This window comes from Stegostoma tigrinum, chromosome 20, assembly GCF_030684315.1.
Source record: "Stegostoma tigrinum isolate sSteTig4 chromosome 20, sSteTig4.hap1, whole genome shotgun sequence".
Taxonomy (NCBI): domain Eukaryota; kingdom Metazoa; phylum Chordata; class Chondrichthyes; order Orectolobiformes; family Stegostomatidae; genus Stegostoma; species Stegostoma tigrinum.
The window spans coordinates 56,884,444-56,907,540 of NC_081373.1; the positions used below are offsets into that span (position 1 = coordinate 56,884,444).

At 42.5% G+C, this 23,097-nt stretch overlaps 1 protein-coding gene across 1 annotated transcript in view; it reads right to left on the reverse strand.

Moving 5' to 3' along the window:
- The window catches only part of LOC125461664 (inorganic pyrophosphatase-like), a 42,244-nt gene extending 20,447 nt beyond the window's left edge, over positions 1–21,797 (reverse strand). The window contains exons 1-6 of the mRNA XM_048550608.2: positions 21,664–21,797; positions 20,902–20,966; positions 9,797–9,850; positions 8,661–8,780; positions 5,573–5,659; positions 4,173–4,299 (exon numbers count right to left, since the gene is read on the reverse strand). Coding sequence (XP_048406565.1) covers positions 4,173–4,299; positions 5,573–5,659; positions 8,661–8,780; positions 9,797–9,850; positions 20,902–20,966; positions 21,664–21,727 — 517 coding nt within the window. The 5' untranslated portion in view covers positions 21,728–21,797. The remainder of the gene's footprint in view (positions 1–4,172; positions 4,300–5,572; positions 5,660–8,660; positions 8,781–9,796; positions 9,851–20,901; positions 20,967–21,663) is intronic.
- Between the last annotated feature and the right edge of the window lie 1,300 nt (positions 21,798–23,097).

The following is a 23,097-nucleotide window of genomic DNA, read 5'->3' on the forward strand; positions in this document are numbered from 1 at the left end:
TCTATAAATCAAGTTGTACATGGAGACTGTAACAATGTAGTTTACTTAAACACTGTTGCAGTGTCTAGTGACATGTGGGAAGCGTGTAACAAAATATTTTTTAAAACTTTAAGTAATTACAGTTTTAAGTAATAAATCTAGCCAGAAGTGAATTTGGAAAAGCAAATGTTGGGACATATCATTGCTCCAGGACAAGTGTTATTGAGGACAGGGAAAGTGAAGACTCTTAATACAGCTTCCTGTTCCTAAAACTAAACAAGAAATGATTAAGTTTTTAGGAAAATGCAGATTTTAACAGAAATTTGGACACAGTACAATTGCTGTATCTTTAATATATTTGGTAAAGAAACAACCAAAATGGAATGATTAGCAGACTGCCAAACAGCCTTTGGAAGCTGAACACAACAGTAATAACTGAACTACAGTTGGCCATCCCTGGTTTTTTTTTTTAAGATCTCTTAAAATGGCAATGGATGCTTGTGACTTGGAAAAAGTGCAGTCTTGTTACAAAAAGAAGATCGGGAATAGAGAAGCCAGTGGAGCATTTCCCTAAGAAACTAAACCAGTATCAGAAGTGGTATTCTACAGCAAGAGACTTTGGGATTGCTGTTGGCTCTTCCACACATTGAAGTCTATATCTGATACGGTAAGTCAAAACAAAAAACAAATTTACACTGATCATAATCCTCTGGCATTCACTACAAAGTTTAAAACTCAATGAGAAAGTATTCAGGTAAGATTCGTATTGCAGCCATTTAATGTAAAAGATTATTTATAATCCTGGGAAAAATAATCTAATTGCAGAAGGATTGTCCAAGTGTCAATAAATCACAGGTTTGTGAAATGCTAAGATTATATAGGTTATATAACCACATTGGGACCAACACCATAGGCAAGGCTTGGGTAGAGGACCTGTTCAGGGATTATCAAGCACTAGGAAAGAAATTGAAGTACAGGTCCTCAAGGGTCATAATCTCCGGATTACTGCCCGAGCCACGTGCCAATTGGCATAGGGATAAGAAAGTTAGGGAAGTAAACATGTGGCGAAGGGATTGGTGTGGGAAAGAGGGATTCCATTTCATGGGGCATTGGCATCAGTTTTGGAACCAGGGGGATCTGTACCGTTGGGGCGGTCTCCACTTGAACCGATGTGGAACCAGTGTTCTAGCGAAAAGGGTAAATAGGGCGGTCAGTAGGACTTTAAAGTTCTGAGTCGGGGAGAAGGAAAAGCGAAAGCGACGGGGGTATGGAGTTAAATGGAAAGATAAGCATCGGAATAGCATGTGTACAGGTGGGTTTAAACTCGAGGCAGACGAGGAATACAGCAAAAAGGAAAGATAACTGAGGACATCTTATGATTTCCAATATCTCTAATAATAATAAGAAAGTTAGCATTAAGGCACTTTACCTAAATGCTCGTAGTATTCGTAACAAAGTAGATGAATTAACGGCACAAATCTTGAATGATTATGATGTGGTAGGCATCACAGAGACATGGTTGCAGGGGGTTCAGGACTGGTAGTTAAACATCCAAGGATTTACAACTTATCGAAAAGACAGGGAGGTGGGCAGAGGGGGCGGGGTTGCCTTGTTAGTTAAGAATGAAATTAAATCTATGGCACTGAATGACATAGGGTCAGATGATGTGGAGTCTGTGTGGGTGGAGTTGAGGAACCACAAGGGCAAAGAAAAACCATAATGGGAGTTATGTACAGACCTCCTAACAGTGGTCAGGACCAGGGGCGCAAGACGCACCGGGAAATAAATAGGGCATGTCAGAAAGGCAAGGTAAAGGTGATCATGGGGGACTTCAATATGCAGGTGGACTGGGCAAATAATGTTGCCGGTGGATCCAAAGAAAGGGAATTCATGGAATGTTTACAGGATAGCTTTATGGAACAGCTTGTGATGGAGCCCACAAGGGAGCAGGCTGTTCTGGACTTACTGCTATGTAATGAACCAGGCTTTATAAAAGATCTTAAAGTAAGGGAACACTTAGGAGGCAGCGATCATAATATGGCAGAGTTCAGGCTGCAGTTTGAAAGAGAGAAGGCAAAATCCAATGTAATGGTATTACAGTTAAATAAAGGTAATTACAGGGGCATGAGAGGGGAACTGACGAAAATCGACTGAAAGCAGAGCCTAGCGGGGAAGACAGTAGACCAGCAATGTCAGGAGTTTCTGGGTGTAATTGAGGACACAGTACAGAAGTTCATCCCAAAGAAAAGAAAGATTATCTGGGATTATCACACGAATGACCCCTGGAATGGTAGGCTTAACATATGATAAATGGCTAAGGATCCTGGAATTGCATTCATTAGAGTTTAGAAGGTTGAGGGGAGATCTAACAGAAACTTACAAGATAATGTATGGCTTAGAAAGGGTGCATGATGGGAAGTTGTTTCCATTAGGCGGGGAGACTAGGACCCATGGGCACAGCCTTAGAATTAGAGGGGGTAAAGTTAAAACGGAAATGAGGAGACATTTCTTCAGCCAGAGTGTGGTGGGCCTGTGGAATTCATTGCCACAGAGCACAGTGGAGGCCGGGACGTTAAATGTCTTCAAGGCAGAGATTGATAAATTCTTGATCTCACAAGGAGTGTGTGCAGGGGAGTTGAAATGCCCATCAGCCATGATTAAATGGCAGAGCGTACTTGATGGGCCGAATGGCCTTACTTCCACTCCTATGTCTTACGGTCTTATAAATGCGTGAGGATATAAAGATAAGAGAAGGAATAAATAGGTTTAAGTACCGTGTTTTGTTGTTTGTGCATCCCATATTTTGTAATGAAACACACTTGAAATGGCATTTTGTCTTCTCAAGGACAGAGAAACGCAAAGGCTGTATCTTTTTAAAATTGTGGACCAAACCAAGAGAAAAATAGTTTTAAACCAATGATGGTTGTATGGTTTGAAAGCAAGTAATGTCATATTCATTGTGAACATTGTTTTCACAGATGTAAATTATAGCAGTGATTGTAGATGAATTGCAACCAAACGGTTGTGTACGAATAATGTTTTGGTGGTCAACAGGTAGCAGATCAGAACAACCTGGGCTGTGAACAAGATAAAAAGAGAAACCTTTGAACTAGCATCAGCCAAGGAGGTCTGTTCTGTGTAGAAATAGTCAGATTAAACTGATTTATCTCAGTCAGCAGTCTGCAATTTTCAACTGATAAGTCAGGGACGTTTAATCAGTGAACTGGCCACTGTGGTTCTTGAAAACCAGTGGAAGCTTTTCGAAAAAGACTGAGAAACAGCGTTCTGATCAGCATAAGACATCTCAACGGCTCTGTGGATAATGACCACTCAACTACTTCCTCAGTTTTCCTTCCATGTATAACCCTTGTATGTACACGCATGTGTACAGACACAGAGAATTAGCATTTTAATTAGTAGATTTATATGCTGACAGTGCATAACTGTTTTCCTGTAGCTAAAATCTAATTACTTGTAATAAATAGTACAGAAACTTGGCCTGTGCTTTCTATCAACTGGGCTCTGAGAATTAGGTGAATTGGGGAATCTGCATACAGTTTTAAAAATCTCACTTTTGTGATGACTCTGGGAGTAAGGTTGATTACCATCAAATTAAATGGTGACTCATGACAGTAAACGATTGCACCAATCAATCTGAACAAAATATTTCACAAACAGCAGGAAATGAAATGACTGGTTAACATGGCTTCTGCTGATTTTGTTTCAGGAAGAGATGTCAAAAATATTGGGTGGAGAGAGATGCAACTGTAAACTTATGAAAGAGTTCAGTGCGAAAGCTATATTATTAATATGGTCATCAAGGCCATATGCAATCTTTGTAAATCTGTTGACAACATTAAAACAAGCAGGTCAAGGTCTATTAAAAATCGTTCTGGAATTTGCCAGAAAGTTTATTTAAAGATCTTGGTGCCTAAATATACACTGTAACTACATTAGGGCCTGGAATCTGCTGAAGTAAAAGCAACATCTAATAATGCAATTATATTTCTGGGTTTGGGATGGGGACATAGATCGGTGGCATATAATTTCTTATAGTCTCCAGCCCTTGGTCAAGGAACCCTTTTCAGTCAAAACAGCTGCATTTTAATGCCATTAGGTATACTATAACATGTTTATTATCTTAACTTCAGCAAGTATCTACATACTCCAATCTGCAGGTCACACAGACTTACCTTTAAAACTATTTGCCTCGGGATCCTCGACATTTATTGCAATAATTTTCCAGTCAGTTTCACCTTCATCTATCAACGCCAGAGTTCCAAGAACTTTGACCTTAATAACCTCTCCTCTGGCACATACCTGAAATAAAGCAGTAACTCAGATTTAAAATGGGTTAATTTTCTCCAATCAGATACTTTAACTGGAGGCAACAAAATGTCAGAAAGAAATTTTACAAACAGTCAGATTCTCCAAAATATTGATAAGCCATACACTTCAAGCAAATTCCTAGGAAACAGAATTGATGTGAAGGGGCATAGCAGTGTGAGAGGGTGGGAGATATACACATGAACGAGGAAAAGTCAGGATGGTATGAATTGCCCACAACATGACACACAAGTTGACAGAATAATCCGGTATTAGATGCATTTTGGTAAACAGAAGCTGGAAGAGATGTATTTTGGCACAATGTCTATTAAAAATACACTTAAATGACAAGGTTCTGAAGCTTCGCCAGAAACAAAAGGACCAGCAAGAACATGTGGATCAGTCTTTAAAGGTTACTGGGAAAACAGAGTGGTCAGTTGACAGATAAGGGCTTGCAAACAGAGACATCAAGTTAGAAAAGCAGGGTGGTCATACGCTGAACCTTTAAGAAGCTTTAGTTATGGCCTAACTACAGTATTGGCCCATTACTGGTCACCCTTCTTGAGGAAGGACATGAGGATCCTTAATAGGGCACAGAGGAGGTATACAAGACGGTTCCAGGGTAGGAGATTTTACCTGATTAGATTTGCAAAATTTGGGGTTGTTGTCCTTGGAAAAATGGATGAGGGTGATTTGACAAATGCAAAAGATTATGATAAGGTGCACGAGGATGCACTGTTCCACTTAGTTGATAACTAATTAGTTAATGGGTAATCATACAAGGACTACAACACAGTCTTAAAGTTTTAAGCAAGTGCTGTGAAGAGGAGGTGAAGTCAGACTATTTCTGTGTAACTGTGAAAGTGGAAACAACCAAAGATTTTACAAAGGAAACGGGCTGGACACAGAGGAACTAAATTTGCAGGGAAATGTGGATTGAGCAAGTCCAGTGGGAGAATAACAGACAGGAGCTGAGTGGATTCACAACTCACAAAACAACAGTCTCATTGCAGGGAGGAGAAGTAGATGATTGGCTGGTGTGTTTATCTTCTGTCTCTAAACTGTAAGTTGATGGACACCAAATGGGAAGACCTGTAAAAATGACATGGGGACAAGAACAATCTCTAGCCTGCAAATCAGCACCTTCAAAGATGAAATTATAAATACAGCATTTTCCCCACAATAGAACAGAAAGAAACAGCTGTTTGAAATGTACTAGCTGAACATCAGCATTGCTTAAACATTAGCAGGCATCTACAAGAAATACCTTGGTTCCAATTTCACAAACATCAATAGGATCATTGTCACCACGGCATTTAGTTGACTCGTCTGTGAGACTCGGGTCTTCCCAAGTCTGTAAAAACAAGAGCACAATTAGTGTTAAAGGCAGAGAACATTGACCAATTGAGCACCCCATTGACTGTATTTTCTGAAACCTACTGAATGCCTGCAATCTAATGTACACACTTTGGTGAACCTAAACCCTATCCATTGCATCTCTTTGATACTCATCCAATATGCTTGAAGCCCATTATCTGGTATGAAGTCCACCTGATCTTAAACCACAGATTCCTTGTTCCATCCCATACTCCTTTTCGCATGCCCCTAATCAGGACAGATCGCCTCCTCTCCCCTAGTCCGTCCCCAGTTAGGACAGAGTCAAACCCATGTCCCCAAAGTATTAGCTTGGGGCTCTTTATTGCCACTCCACATTACGTGGCAGCACCATCTGCCCCCTAACGGTGGTACAGTTTCTAAAAGTTTCTAAAATTCCAGGTAAGGCAATGAACCAGTAAACAGTCTATTAATTACTTCAAAAGTTACAAGCATGTGAGGCAAATTTTCCAGTGCTGATTGTTTCATGAGCTGTGGGTGAATGTGTTTCCTAGGCTGTTCAGAAAAGAATTTCAGAGATCCACCTTACATAACTCCCATGTCACACAGTTCAATGTAGGCCCAACCTTCAATAAAAGTAAACTGCTTTTGATATGGGACAAAGTCCATTGATAAACCTTGGTGCAATTAAAACTTGTCTGTTTGGTCTTTAACATCAAAGCAAGGAACACAGAGTACTTAACACAGACTTGAGGGAAGTGGGTGTCGAGCCAAAGGAAAGAAGCAATAACCAAAAGTTGGTCAAAATGGCTTTTTAAAAGGGTCTAAGGAAGACTGGGAGGTGAAGTAGTTGAGGAGATAAATGAAAAGCGTGATTGGGGCAGCACGGTGGCTCAGTGGTTAGCACTGCAGCCTCACAGCACCCGGGACCCAGGTTGAACTCCAGCCTCGGGTAACTGTCTGTGTGGAGTTTGCACATTCTTCCCGCGTCTGCGTGGGTTTCCTCCGGGTGCTCCGGTTTCCTCCCACAGTCCAAAGCTTGGCCATGCTAAATTGCCCAGAGTGTTTAGGGGGATGGGTCTGGGTGGGATGCTCCAAGGGGCAGTGTAGACTTGTTGGGCCGAAGGGCCTGTTTCCACACTATAGGGAATCTAATCCCTTGCTGGATGTTAGAAATGCTAACAATAACCAAGCAAAGGGTTATTGGCGGTCAGGGTATTTGGGACAGGCAAGGGCTGGAATTGTGGAGATAAAGTAGAGATTGGAAAGCTAATGCTCTGGAAACATTGGATTTAAATTCAACAGCTGCTAACAATGAAAAAAATTCTGGAATTGAATGCTAGTCCAGAAGGACATTGAAATAATTGGAGGCTACAACAATAGTTGAAATGAGATAGAGGTGGACAAGAACAATGCCACAGAACTAGAAATCAGGATATTTTCCAATTAGTTTGATCAGAGATGTTATTACACACCTCTGGAGCAGTTGGGACGTGAACTCAAGTCTTTTGGCTCAGAGACACAGACAGTACCACTGCGCAAGAGCCGTCGAACCAGAAATAGAGGTCACATTGCTAATTCTATAATAATTATATTTAGTTATAAGCAGGTGAGGGTCATCAATTGGGATTTCACTTGTGCGCTAGGGAATTGATAAAGAGACTGAAACAGTGGTAGTTGTGTGGGGAGACGGAGGTGTGTAATGTGTATATTCCTATAAATAAATTTATGAAAAAGTATGCAAAAATTCTATCCTCCAAATAGATTCTAGAGGAAAATACTCATTGTAGAAATATGTATTCAGAAGCCCATCGCACAGTAAATTCTACTCCAGGGTTTTATTAGTCAGATTCCATTTCAAGACAGTTGGGCAGGATGGTGTCAATGGTTGAGATTAGAGTTTGTGACAGCACCTGAAAGCAAAGATATTGCTCATAAGTACAGCTCACACAGGGCCAGAAGTCAGACAAGCAGTGTTGGACTTAATCAACCTTTTTGTGGGATCCAGCTTCAAATCAAATCCAAGTATAATACATCCACAGACTGCCCTTTATTCACAGTACACTCCTCCCTCAAAGAATTTGATACATTTTGTGGAATCTGGCATCATGTTGTGGTCTACAGGAAATGTACAAGTGGGATGAGGGGGGCATGGTGGGTGGGGTGCAGGCAAAAGCAAACATGTTCCACAAGACTGAAAATTCTAACTGAGAAGAGCAGTTGAGACACAATAAATATTTCAGAAAGTGGCAGTACAATTCCTCTTTTGGATCAACATCATGAACTTTTTCAATCTTCATCAGTTAGATTTTTGCCCATTAACCAACACATCTCTATCCTTCTGCAACTTCCTTATGCCTCCTTCATAGCACATTCCCAAGCATTCGCTCCACTCATCCAAGTCATTGATGTAAGTTGTAAGAAATTGAGGCCCCCAACATAAACCCCTGTGAAATTTCACCTGTCATATCCTGCCAATCGGACATAGACTCATTTGTGTATAGTCTGGGTAGAAACAGTTGGCCCCCCCCCTGCTATCCATCCTAATGTTATCCCTCTATGCCATGAGCTTCTATTTCCTGCAATAACCTTTCGTGTGGCGCCATGTTAAATGAGAATAGTACATTTTCAGCATCCCCTTTATCCACAGCAGATGTTACTCCTTCCCTTCAGATATTTACTAATTGATCTGTTCAGTAATGTTATTTCACACTTCTGGAGCTAAAGCTTTTAGGCATTTTGTTACCATTATAATATTCAATCTTGATTGGTGTGGATATTTTAATTAATGCTCAATGCTACCAAATCACTCTCCTATTCAATGAGTCTGTTTTAAATTGAGCTGACTCAAAAATAGAAACCCAGTTATTTGTTTCAAGCTAACAGTATCACAGGCTCTGCTTAAGGTGCCTAGCTCTGGAGTTGTAGTTTCCAAGAGATGAAAAGCAGCCATTGGTTTTGTTATGTGTCACGAGAATCAGTAAAGGGTTGCCATGATTATAAACAATTTTGCCACTCACCTGTGGAAGGGCCCCATAGTTCCAAATGTATCCCTTATGAGGGAAAACATTCGCCACAAATCGCATATTCCCTTTCTTAACATCCTGCTTGATTGGGTTCAATGGCTCTTTTGTTGCAATCTGAAAACATGGAAACACTACTCAGTTAAAATTCCTTTTGAAAATGCATAGCCATCACTTATCTCTGCCTTGGTTCTTCATATTTACTATACAAGCAGCGACCGCAGTCAACAGATCGTTTGATTCCTGGTCTCTTTAGGGCCTGAGACATGTGATAGTTTAACTCTTAGAACCTGCCCAGCTCCTCACAGGGTTAAAGCCAGCAGTAGGTTCAATACTGTGAATGGTTGACAAAAACCAAATCTGAGCCCAGATAATAAAATGTGAGGCTGGATGAATACAGCAGGCCCAGCAGCATCTCAGGAGCACAAAAGCTGACGTTTCAGGCCTAGACCCTTCAGAGAGCTCCTGAGCTGCTGCTGGGCCTGCTGTGTTCATCCAGTCTCACATTTTATTATCTTGGATTCTCCAGCATCTGCAGTTTCCATTATCTCTGAGCCCAGATGCCTGGCCCAAAAGATGGGTATCCGTTGAAGTCAGCAATGGTCCCAGAATAAATTGGAAGGTTACTGGGAGAGGAATTAGGCAGTTGTAGCCATGGGATCATTGTGAAACAAACAAGTAGCTTGGATATCGGAAGCAGGTGGCCGCACAGCAGAATGAAGACAGCACACCAAGATATGGCAAAGGAGTAAAAACTGGAGAACAGGAAGGTAGGACAGCTTGTGTCAAAGGCTGTGGGAGCTGCTGCTAAAGGGGAAACTATGGTTTCAGAATTGGTGACCGTATTTGACACTCTGGACAGTCATAGGTGCTAATGTTGGGAGTCAGCACAAAGTGGCCTTAACAGTCATCTTTTTACCCTCTAAATATTTACAAACATCTCGGATGAAGAACATGGTCTTCCACACCACAAAAGATGAGCATTAGTTTGAAAACAAATTCAAAATGGCCCTTAATGGCTAATAACATCAATTTCTTTTAGCACTATAAATAAGTCACTAAATTTTGGAAAAAAACAGCTAGTTTAATACATTTTAATGCACAAGGCTGTTTAGGCTGTTAATAAAAATTACCTCCATCTTTGCGTTGGTCCAGCGAGGAACTTCCACAATCATGTTAAACACATCCTGCAAGAAAAAAATTCACAAGTGTCATGGCAGCAGACCATGAGCCCAGACAGTATGCAGGTATATCCATTTTGTATACATGTTTTTCATAAAGAGGATCTACAGTCAGAAATGAGAGACTGTAAATTCTGAGCAATATAATTCAGTGACCACCTGGAAGAATTATGTGGATTATCCTCAGTCTAGAGGGGGATATGAGAATGTATCATCTGACAAATGCAAAAAACCTTCAAAGGGCGCATCAAAAGGAATAAATGTACTGCAAGCTAAACTGCAATCTCAAGTTACTGTAAACGTGACGGAATAGAGGGATCAAGTTCCGGAACCAAGAGGTTATGGTGAAGCTGTACAAAACTCTGGTGCGGCCGCACTTGGAGTATTGTGTACAGTTCTGGTCACCGCATTATAAGAAGGATGTGGAAGCTTTGGAAAGGATGCAGAGGAGATTTACTAGGATGTTGCCTGGTATGGAGGGAAGGTCTTACAAGGAAAGGCTGAGGGACTTGAGGCTGTTTTCATTAGAGAGAAGAAGGTTGAGATTGAAACATAAAATAATCAGAGGGTTACATAGGGTGGATAGGGAGAGCCTTTTTCCTAGGATGGTGACGGCAAGCACGAGGGGGCATAGCTTTAAATTGAGGGGTGAAAGATATAGGACAGATGTCAGAGGTAATTTCTTTACACAGAGAGTAGTAAGGGAATGGAACGCTTTGCCTGCAACGGTAGTAGATTCACCAACTTTAGGTACATTTAAGTCGTCATTGGACAAGCATATGGACGTACATGGAATAGTGTAGGTTAGATGGGCTTGAGATCGGTATGACAGGTCAGCACAACATCGAGGGCCGAAGGGCCTGTACTGTGCTGTAATGCTCTATGTTCTATGTTGAAGAAAAGAGAACAGTCTAGGTAAGACAGGCTTGTTTTCCCCTTTCGTGAATACTTAAGAACACAGTTTTAAAATCAATTTCAACCTTGTTCTATGTGTTAGTGGGTGAGAAAGCCTTTAGTCACCCCTGCACTGCAGGTAAAAAGCAACTCTCTCATTTTTTGCAGAAAAACAAAGGCACAGTTTAAAGCAAACAGGACAAAGGCCTTTCAAATGATTCAGAGGTTAAGCACATTAAATTCAGCTGCTTACCTACCAGCATCATTGCTACTGGGATCACCAACATAATAGCCACAATGCCCCGATGTCTACTCTTCATGGAACTGTATATGTCTTTTTCAAACTGTTTTTTGGAGTCATCTCTCATTTCTAATCTAAATTTGCATTGTATTATCATTTCCTCTTGCACCCAGTAGCTAACAATTTTTTTTAAAATTCAAAGCCCAATTAAATTGGTTGTTTTTAAAACAAATTCATTTGGTCATTGTCTTGATGCAAGGTATCTACAAGAGAAGGGGTTCTTTTAAATTAACTTTATTGTGACTGATCAGAAGAGTGAGGAATAAACAAGTGGAGCCAGTTCACCCCTCCTTACTCAGATGTAACACTTTGGAACACTCATTTGGAGCTGGGGCAGATCATACACAAGGTATCATTAGCTGGCGCTGATGCTGCAGCTCACCACCTCGGTATATTCCCTTTATTTATTTCTAAGGCAGCATATCATCAAAGAATATAGTTAAAAAGTTATCAGTACAGCTCAGCCAGCAGTTATATTTACATTGCTTTGGTGAACTGAAGACTTGACAGACCAAATACTGTTTTGTTCTTTCATTCAAAGTTCTCTTCAAATTTTCTCATCTTTAATACATGAGCTGCATTGATCTAGTGAACATATAATTTGTTTTTGAGATGTTAAGAAATAAATATTAACTAGCACACCAAGGAGAACTCCCCTCGGCTTTGAAACTGTGCCATGTAATTGTTTACATCATGACCGCAGACAGGACCTTGGATTAATGCTTAATCTAAAAGATCACATTTCGGACAAAACAGCACTCCTGCTCTACTATACTGGAGTATCCTTCTAGATTATGCATTCAAGCTTCCAGAGTGGGACTTGAGCAAATATAACTTTCATCTATATACTGGTTTTACTGTACAAAGAAATGTACCAAGGTACACATTCAAGGGTACAGGATAAAGTACCCCATTTTACAACTGATACGTAGTTCGCTTTCCGTACATGTATTGACATTTAATTCCTCAACACTTGTCAACCAAGTTTGACGAGTATGTCATTGACTACTCCAAACTATAATATTCAGGAAGGTGCGGCTACGAATAGCTCAACATGCAGTATACAATGACTGCCATGAACATTGTTGTGTTCATGTGTATGCAACAGAGAGCATCAATGGTCAGTCCTTTCTCTTCCTTGTAATAATTAAGAGATACAATAATTAGACTTTAGAAAGTCATACCAAAATGCCAAAAACTCTACAGAAGTTTGTTATGCAAATTCCCCAGCTTCATGTATAATATAATAATATAAACACTTTTCGATTGAAACAAAGAAACAGTTTTAACAACCAGTATGAGTCGATCACGAGCTGTAAGAACTCAAGAGATCTCGCAAGGATTCCACTCCAGAAGACAATCCACTGAATGGTCTTCTCCAATATGGATTGATTCACGTATTTCTATCAGTTTCAGATTTATTTTCAGCTTTCCAGCATTTTGGTTTTTGACAGATTAGATTGGGAAGTGTATTCCCTAACCAAGAGATTAACAAACCAGTCTAAGTTGAGGAATAGATTAGCTGAAACAAAATCTAAATAATGAAGAAGTCAATGACAACAGTCAGGGAAGAATAAGCACATCCAGAATAAGTTACTATTAGGGAGACAGAGTCGCAACAGTGGTAAGGATTCCATTGATAGCTAGCAAAACAGAAATTATTATTCAAAACCAACAAGTTGTTGTGTTCATCCAGCTCTACACCTTGTTATCTAGGTTGCTTAGAATGTATGTTAGTCAGTTTGAACAAATAAAAGGATGAGGGTAGTGCTGTAAGCTTCGTTTCCTAGAAAAGATTTTTCACAGGTGTTGATCGCTATAGCTAGCCTGAAAGAGGCCATGCCATATGTCACACTGCAGCAGTGGCAGAGCACCTGGATGGATACTTAGAACAAATAATCCAAACTGTCTTAGGGTTTTAGCAAGAACAAGGTTGCTGAAATTAGGTTTGAAAGCCAGATATAGTATTCAAGTGAGTTATGAAATTGATTGAGAAATGTACTGGAAAAGATGATGAAAGCAGTCTGAGGATATCACAAGAACATGACTCACTGAGATACATAGAAGGTGGAAGATGACATGAGGGTGATCTGTTGTCCCATGGTTTAAAAAAAGAACTAGATGTACCTTTGGTCACTTTATAGGACAATTAAGCCCTATCCATCACATACCAAGATTCATTCCTGAGACCATTGAAAAAGCAGGTGAACAGGCTTTACATGAGTAAATCCAATCCAAGGTGCTGATTTTGGTCTGACACTTATAGGTAAAGTCATACAGCACGGAAACAGACCCTTCAGTCCAACTTGTCTGCGCTGACCAGACATCCCAATCTGATTTAGTCCCATTTTTCAGCATTTGGCCCATGTACCACTCTCTCCATGACTCCCCTGTCCGCTCCACATTCCCCTCCAACGCCATCACACCGGCACTTACCCCTCTAAGCACAAGAAGTGCTACACCTACCCCCACACCTCCTCCCTCACCCCCATCCCAGGCCCTAAGATGACTTTCCACAACAAGCAGATGTTCACCTGCACATCCGCCAATGTGGTATACTGCATCCACTGTACCTGGTGTGGCTTCCTCTACATTGGGGAAACCAAGCGGAGGGTTGGGGACCACTTTGCAGAACACCTACGCTCGGTTTGCAGTAAACAACTGCACCTCCTAGTCATGAGCTGTTTCAACTCCCCCTCCCACTCCTTAGACGACATGTTCATCCTGGGCCTCCTGCAGTGCCATAATGATGCCATCCATAGGTTGCAGGAACAGCAACTCATATTCCGCTTGGGAACCCTGCAGCCCAATGGTATCAATGCGGATTTCACAAGCTTCAAAATCTCCCCTCCCCCCAGTGCATCCCAAAACCAGCCCAGCTTGTCTCCACCTGCCTAACCTGTTCTTCCTCTCACCTATCCCCTCCTCCCACCTCAAGCCGCACCTCCATTTCCTACCTACTAACCTCATCCCGCGCCCTTGACCTGTCCGTTCTCCCTGGACTGACCTATCCCCTCCCTACCCATACTCTCCTCTCCACTTATCTTCTCCTTTATCCATTTTCAGTCCGCCTCCCCCTCTCTCCCCATTTATTTCAGAATCCTCTCCCCTTCCCGCTTTTCTGATAAAGAGTCTAGGCCCGAAACGTCAGCTTTTGTGCTCCTAAGATGTTCCTGTGTTCATCCAGCCCCACACTGTTATCTTGGATTCTCCAGCATCTGCAGTTCCCATTATCCCTCGAAGCCTTTCCTATTCATACAACCATGCAGATGCCTTTAAGACATTGTAATTGTTCCAGCCTCTACCACTTTCTCTGGTAGCTCATTCCATATACACACCACTCTACATGCAAAGGTTATCCCTCAGATCTTTTTTTAAAATCTTTCCCCAATCATCTTAAAACTATACGCTCTAGTTTTGGACTCCCGCACCCTAGACCTTTGGCTATTCACCTATCCGTGCCCCTCAATGATTTTGTAAACCTTTATAAGGTCTCCCCAAGCCTCCAGCATGCCATGGGGAAATTCCTCAACCTATTCAGCCTCTCTCTATGACTAAGTTGGAAGCCTTTGAGAAGAAGCAAGACACCAGAGAAGAAAATAGATACATAGATCCCTTAAAATGGCCACCCAAGTGGACAGGGTTGTTAAGAAAGCATATGGTGTTTTGGCTTTCATTAACAGGGGGATTGAGTTTAAGAGTCGTGAGATCTTGTTGCAGCTCTATAAAACTTTGGTTAGACCGCACTTGGAATACTGCGTCCAGTTCTGGGCGCCCTATTATAGGAAAGATGTGGATGCTTTGGAGAGGGTTCAGAGGAGGTTTACCAGGATGCTGCCTGGACTGGAGGGCTTATCTTATGAAGAGAGGTTGACTGAGCTCGGTCTCTTTTCATTGGAGAAAAGGAGGAGGAGAGGGGACCTAATTGAGGTATACAAGATAATGAGAGGCATAGATAGAGTCGATAGCCAGAGACTATTTCCCAGGGCAGAAATGGCTAGCACGAGGGGTCATAGTTTTAAGCTGGTTGGTGGAAAGTATAGAGGGGATGTCAGAGGCAGGTTCTTTACGCAGAGAGTTGTGAGAGCATGGAATGCGTTGCCAGCAGCAGTTGTGGAAGCAAGGTCATTGGGGTCATTTAAGAGACTGCTGGACATGCATATGGTCACAGAAATTTGAGGGTGCATCCATGAGGATCAATGGTCGGCACAACATTGTGGGCTGAAGGGCCTGTTCTGTGCTGTACTGTTCTATGTTCTATGTTCTATGTTCTAAAAGGAAAAGACTAAGCATTGAGATTTTAAAAATACTGTTACAGCTGAGATCTTCTCCTCCCCAAAGTCCAAACGTTTGTTACATAAGTAAGTTTGGGAGAGAGGTTAAGGAGGCCAAAATACTGAAGTGATCAGAGATTGTCTTATCTGATTTTGACTTGCAATGAAATTAGACCAGTCCACAATGTCAAGTCAATGAATCTGGTTTAGTTTACATGGAGCTAGAGATTAAAGGGAAACAAGAGGGCAGAAAACATGTTGCATTTAGATATCACAAACTGAGTCACATTGCAGAGAATGAGGGATGTAAGCAGTGAGGATGACAGAGAAAATACTACTACCGCAGTCACAAGAGATATAATTTGTAACTCGGATGAGAGCTATTTTAGTACTATAGCTGGAATGCAAAACTGCTTGCAGGGATTAAACACAGAGCTCTGGGAAATGATGGTCAGGAATTTGATGAAATTAGACATCAATTAGGAATTTACAGAGATGGTTGATAGTACTCTGCATCAGTTTATAAAACAAAAAGGATACTGGATAGGGGATAAATACTGAATTTGTTAGAAAGCAAAATGTAAGCTACAAGAAATAAGACATGTTAAAGGAGAACATAGCACCAGGGTCAAACATATAAATCTAAGGTTAACAGAATGATTCAACACAGGATGAAGCCATTAAACCCATTATGCCTCTGCTAACCACTAGGAGGATTATCCAATTAGTTGCATTACCTTTCTCTGTTCCTATAACCCTATAAATATTTTCTTCACTTTTTTTTCCAATAGACAATTCAATTGATCTGCTTTATTACTACTTCAGGTTGTGCATTTTAGGTCACAATTATTCATTGCATGAAACAAAGTGCCATCATGACACTAATTTTTTTCTCTGCCAAACATCTACAATCTGTAGTCTCTGGTTACCAATTCCTCTCCCTTGAGAAACAGTTTTCCATACTTACCCTAACAAAATCATTAATAGCTCTGAACATTTCTATCAAACATTGTCTTAAACTTCTGTGCTTCAGGGATAAATCCAGCTCTTTCCGACGTTCTCTCATTCGTGGCCATGTTCTATTAAACTGCTTCAGCACCTACAGTGGCCATGCCATATTTCCTACCATCTGGTCCCAAAAACTAAACACAATACAGCAGCTGTGGTGTGACCAGTACTTTACAAAGTTTAACTTCCTTAGTTTTGTACTCTATTCATCTAAGACACAACCAACAGATAAGATCTGAGCTGTGCTACATCGGTTTGCAAATGATGGTGAACAGTTAAACAGGAGAAAGGTATTGCTGTCCTCAATGAAGGAGGAGTACAATGTACCAGTGCAAAAGGTGAAGCTGATGCATTTGCAACCCTATCAGCTGGTGTTGACTGCCATCCTGTAAGCTCATTCTTTCACTGCTGGCTGCCTTTTCCTTTTCAGTTAGGAGGAAAGCATATGGGTTTGTTGAGATTATTTATCTATCTGACACATTACTCCCACTACTCAACATGCATACGGTCCTGTGTTATAGCTTGAAAGGTTGGTACCTCATTTTCATATGCACCTGGTGCTGCTCCTGGCATACTTTCCTGCACTCAGATCTGTGCCAGCTCCCTGAAAAAACTCAATCTAACTTTTCCCTGTGGCCCTGAAAGTTTGAGCCCAGATATTGATCCAATGAATGCTTAGACAGCATCTGCCTCCACCACATTCAGGCAGGACATTCGAGACTTGGCTTTATTTTGAATGCCTCTGTCAAATGCACCTCATCTTTTATTCCTCAACAGCACTAGTATCAAGAGTGGATAACACTGCAAGGCATTGAGGGTGGGGACACATGAGGTGGGAGATCGAACGGGCCCATTCTCAAAATGGTGGAACATTTTGTGATATTTAATTTAAGATCAAGAGTAAATAACAGAGTATGGAATCATAGGGTGGATGTCAATACAGATTATAAACTGGCTAGAACGAAGGAACATTCAGTGGTTTAGAAATTCATTCCAGAGTTATTTGAAGTAGACAGTGGCTCCCCACAGAAACTATTCGGAGGCCAGCCTGTTCACTGTGAATATTTTGGACATGGAGCTGAAAGAAACACTATTATATTGGTCAATTCTTGAGGATTACAGAAGTTGCAGACAAGTATGGATAAGGTGATGAATGTCATTTACTGAGAGGTGGAAGGTTTCAGCACCATAGGGTAAGCCGAGATTTCACAGAAATTACAGCACAAAAATTCAGCCCAGCTGCTGTTTAGGTTCCAAATGAGCAACCTTACTCTTTAATCAATAATTTCATTCTGTTCTCGCTCACAGGTTTAGCTAGTTTCCCCTTAAATATGTCAATGTTATTTATCTCAACCACTCATTGTGGTGGCAAGTACCACATACTAACCACTTGGAATAATGAGGTTTCTCCTCAATTTCGTTTTAGATTTATTGGTGACTATCACGTGCATGGCCCCTTGTTCTTGCCATTTCCTTAATTCTGACCAAATGGGTTTTGACTTTGATTCTCAATTAAACCAATTTTAAAAGTGGCAATGAGTGCAGGAGCCAAACAGAGGCCAGTGGGCTCGTTCACGAAAAATTGAGTATTTTGGACAGATGAAGGGGTATAAAATTATAAGGATAGCAAATAGATTAAAGAGAAGGTTTTAAGTACATTATCACCATGTCTAGTCTATCAAACTCTCATAAGATCTTTGAAGTCCTCCATTAGTGGGGAATCACAACCAATCCCCTCAATTCTGGCATCATCATTTTAAACCTTTTTGCCCAGTGTCTCTATAACCCTTTTTGTAGGATGGAGGCCTAAACTGTGCACTTAACCTAACTTCTACTCTTTAATATTAGTATTCTAAAAAAAACACACTGATTTGCAATTGATATGGCTTTATTAATCTGCCCAGTAGAGTAACTTCCCAGTTATCTGGATTTCTCACAACCACCATCTGAGATTAAACAGGGGAATTCAAATCCTTAGGATCTGGACAACAAGGACTGTATTAGCAATTGGAAGGGAATAATAAATCAGATGCTTTATTGAAGGTAGCTCAAGACTTGCCTTATCAATAAAGACAGAATCACTTACTTCAGCCAGGTATTTTGCTATTTCAAATTTCCTTTTCCCCTTTACCTTTTCACAACACTTAATTACCAAGGAGTATGTGACCTCCTTGTTCTTTCCAAAACACATCAGGTAGTGCCAAGGTGGGTGGTACAGTGGTTAGCACTACTGCCTGTCAGCACGAGGGACACAAGTTCAATTCCAACAAAGGATGACTGTATGGAGACTGCCCTTGTCTGCGTGGGTTCTCCCTGGGTGCTCCAGTTTCCTCCACAGTCCAAAGATGTGCAGGTTAGGTGGCTTGCTATTCTGAAATTGTCCCGTAGTGTTTAGGGTTGTGTAGTCTGGGTATAGAACATAGAACAGTACAGCACAGAACAGGCCCTTCAGCCCACAATGTTGTGCCGACCATTGATCCTCATGTATGCACCCTCAAATTTCTGTGACCATATACATGTCCAGCAGTCTCTTAAATGTCTCCAATGACCTTGTTTCCACAACTGCTGCTGGCAACGCATTCCATGCTCTCACAACTCTCTGCGTAAAGAACCTGCCTCTGACATCCCCTCGATACTTTCCACCAACCAGCTTAAAACTATGACCCCTCGTGCTAGCCATTTCTGCCCTGGGAAATAGTCTCTGGCTATCAACTCTATCTATGCCTCTCATTATCTTGTATACCTCAATTAGGTCCCCTCTCCTCCTCCTTTTCTCCAATGAAAAGAGACCGAGCTCAGTCAACCTCTCTTCATAAGATAAGCCCTCCAGTCCAGGCAGCATCCTGGTAAACCTCCTCTGAACCCTCTCCAAAGCATCCACATCTTTCCTATAATAGGGCGCCCAGAACTGGACGCAGTATTCCAAGTGCGGTCTAACCAAAGTTTTATAGAGCTGCAACAAGATCTCACGACTCTTAAACTCAATCCCCCTGTTAATGAAAGCCAAAACACCATATGCTTTCTTAACAACCCTGTCCACTTGGGTGGCCATTTTAAGGGATCTGTGTATCTGCACACCAAGATCCCTCTGTTCCTCCACACTGCCAAGAATCCTATCCTTAATCCTGTACTCAGCTTTCAAATTCGACCTTCCAAAATGCATCACCTCGCATTTATCCAGGTTGAACTCCATCTGCCACCTCTCAGCCCATCTCTGCATCCTGTCAATGTCCCGCTGCAGCCTACAACAGCCCTCTACACTATCAACAACACCTCCGACCTTTGTGTCGTCTGCAAACTTGCTGACCCATCCTTCAATCCCCTCATCCAAGTCATTAATAAAAATTACAAACAGTAGAGGCCCAAGGACAGAGCCCTGTGGAACTCCACTCACCACTGACTTCCAGGCAGAATATTTTCCTTCTACTACCACTCGCTGTCTTCTGTTGGCCAGCCAATTCTGTATCCAAGCAGCTAAGTTCCCCTGTATCCCATTCCTCCTGACCTTCTGAATGAGGTATGGGGCTGGGTATGGTTGAGATGCTCTTCAGAGAGATGGTACAGACATAATTGGGCCAAATAGCCTCCTCCTGCACTGTAGGGATTCTGTGATTGAGTTGCCTGCTTCCATGTAGTAAATCAGATAGTTCCAAAGACATGAGGAGGCAGACTGAACGTAACAAGTATGTAATAGAACAACAGCTGGGACAGGTCTGGGAGCTTCAGACATTAAAACCCCACCTCAAGTGGATAAAACTATAAAAAAATGCTCAATAAATTCTGAATTTTATGAGAAGAGATATAGGATATAAGAGTAAAGATGTAGTGGCAAATTCATGTCAGCCTCAGTAAGATGGCAGTTGGAAATATGGTGCCCAGTATGCATCTCTCACTGTATACAGAATGTTGATCCGATAAAGATACAGAACAGATTTGCTGGGCAGTACCAAGAATAAGATTAAAATAAAGATAGACTTGGAATCAGAGCTGCTTTGGTTCAAAGAAATGAAACAAAAGCTAAAAGTTTATGAATAGATAGGACAGGGCAGATAGAAACATTGATTAAAAGTCTAGGTGAGAAGAATGCTGTAAATAAGGTAAAAACAGATGCTGGATTGGAAGACAGTGGATGTTATGACCATAGAGATAATGGGAACTGCAGATGCTGGAGAATCCAAGATAACAAAGTGTGAAGCTGGACGAACACAGCAGGGCAAGCAACATCTTAGGAGCACAAAAGCTGACATTGCGGGCCTAGACCCTTCATCAGAGAGGGGGATGGGGAGAGGGTTCTGAAATAAATAGGGAGAGAGGGGGAGGCGGATCGAAGATGGATAGAGAAGAATCCGCATCCTTGATCTGTCCGTCCTCCCCAGACTGACCTATCCCCTCCCCACCTATCTTCTCCTCTATCCATCTTCGGTCCGCCTCCCCCTCTCTCCCTATTTATTTCAGAACCCTCTCCCCATCCCCCTCTCCGATGAAGGGTCTCGGCCCAAAGCTTCAGCTTTTTGTGTCTGATCAATCAAAACATATTAAATGATGCAGAAGGCAGGGAGCACAGCCCTGCACCTCGTTACCTCAGTCTTCGCTGCATACAGTGGGATGTCATGAAATGGAGATAGGAACTGACCCTGGGCATTGCCTGCAACAGAAACACAGCAGTCAAAAACACACTCGAAGCAGTCAGTCCACGAGAAATCTCCACACCTAAATACCTGACTGCCACAGCGCCACACACGCTCACCCAATTAATCAACCTATTACCAGCCATCTCCCACTATCAAATACCCCAATCAAACCCTAACCTCCTGAAAGACCAACTCCAACACCCTCAACTAGCCCAGTCACCCTCTTAAATCCTGACACCACTGTCCCACCTTGCAATCTCAGTCTTTTCCCCACTCGCACCTCCAGAACAGGTACTCTGCAAACCAGCCTGTCAGGTACACTCAGTATCCCCACCCTCACTCAGGAGGGAAACCCACCCCCTACATTCAATCTCCCCCACCCCGACCGCCCCTCCCCCCAACACGCTCGAAACCACCCCAACACCCCCCCAAAATCTCAGAACACTCCCCCCACCTCGCGCCCAACACTCTCGACCCCCACCGCACCCCGAGCCCCCCCACAATCTCGACCTCCACCTCACCCTGACTCCCCCAGCACACTCTGGAACCACCCACACTCTCAACCCCACCTCACCCCGACCACCCCACAGTCTCAACTCCCCTCACACTCTCGACCCCGACACCCACCCCTCCCATTCTCACCCCACTCACCTCCACCTTCCCAGCCCATCCCACCCACTCTTCCCCACCGTGCTCTCTCTCCTCACTCACTCAGGAACAGGCGATAGGTGCCGGTATGCTCCCGGCCACGCTCTTCCCTGCCATACCCCGCCATCGCTGCACAGACCCTGAACCCGCCTCCGCTACGTCAGTGACACACCCCTCCGAGTGCACCGTCCAGGCCACGTCACGGACACACCTCCGTACGGCCAAACGTCACGACGCCATGTCTTATACCCACCCCCCTATGCACTGCGTCCGCCGGCATCTCGCGCGTGCACCGTCATGACGTAACACGCAGTAACGGCCAAGTTGTTGGGGTTCTGGGTGCGGGAAAGTGTTTTATGGAAAGATGGTGACTTACTTGAGAGATGTAGTTAGAACATAGAACCATACAGCGCAGAACAGGCCCTTCAGCCCTCGATGTTGCGCCGAACTGTGAACTAATCTAAGCCCCTCCCCCTACATCATCATCCATATGCTTATCCAAGGACTGTTTAAATGCACCTAAGTTGGCTTGGGGATACGCAAGCAGAAGCTGACAGCCAGATGTGATACCTGTGAGAACTTCCTCAACTGGGATCGTGCGTTCATGTCACACTGCAGGTGACCCCACCACAATCTACACTCCAAACACACACACAGTTGTCTTGGCCTGTAGAAATAATCTGCGTGCGGTATGTTTGCAGACCAGCGTTACGATGAAGGGTTAATCAGCCGTGCCATAGTTTACATCTGTGTGTGGCGTGCAGCCCGGAGGTTGATGGAGAAAAGCTGCAATGCAAAAACAAAGGTGGAAAGGCAGGTTGACAGAGGGACACACGGTTTACAGAGAGTTATTGATAGGTTAAGTAAATGGGCAAGAGGTTGGGAAGGATATGGATGCACTGGAAAGGGTGCAGAGGAAATTTACCAGGATGTTGCCTGGTATGGACGGCTACGAGGAAAGGCTGAGGGACTTGAGGCTGTTTTCGTTAGAGAGAAGAAGGTTAAGAGGTGACTTAATTGAGACATACAAGATGATCAGAGGATTAGGTACGGTGGACAGTGAGAGCCTTGTTCCTCAGGTGGTGATGGCTAGCTTTAAATTGAGGTTTGATAGATATAGGACAGAAGACAGAGGTAGGTTCTTCACTGAGAGAGTGTAAAGGCGTGGAATGCCCTGCCTGCAACAGTAGTAGACTCACCAACTTTAAGTAACACTAGTGAATAGTGCTTAAATAATAGGAAGGCAGAATACTGGGTCAATGGAAAGATTCTTGGTAGTGTGGATGTGCAGAGGGATCTTGGTGTCCATGTACATAGATCCCTGAAATTTGCCACCCAGGTTGATAGTGCTGTTAAGATGGTGTACGGTGTGTTAGGTTTTATTGGTAGAGGGATTGAGTTCCAAAGCCATGATGTCATGCTGCAACTTACAAAATGCTAGTGTGGCCATTCTTGGAATATTGTGTACAGCTCTGGTCGCACCATTATAGGAAGGAT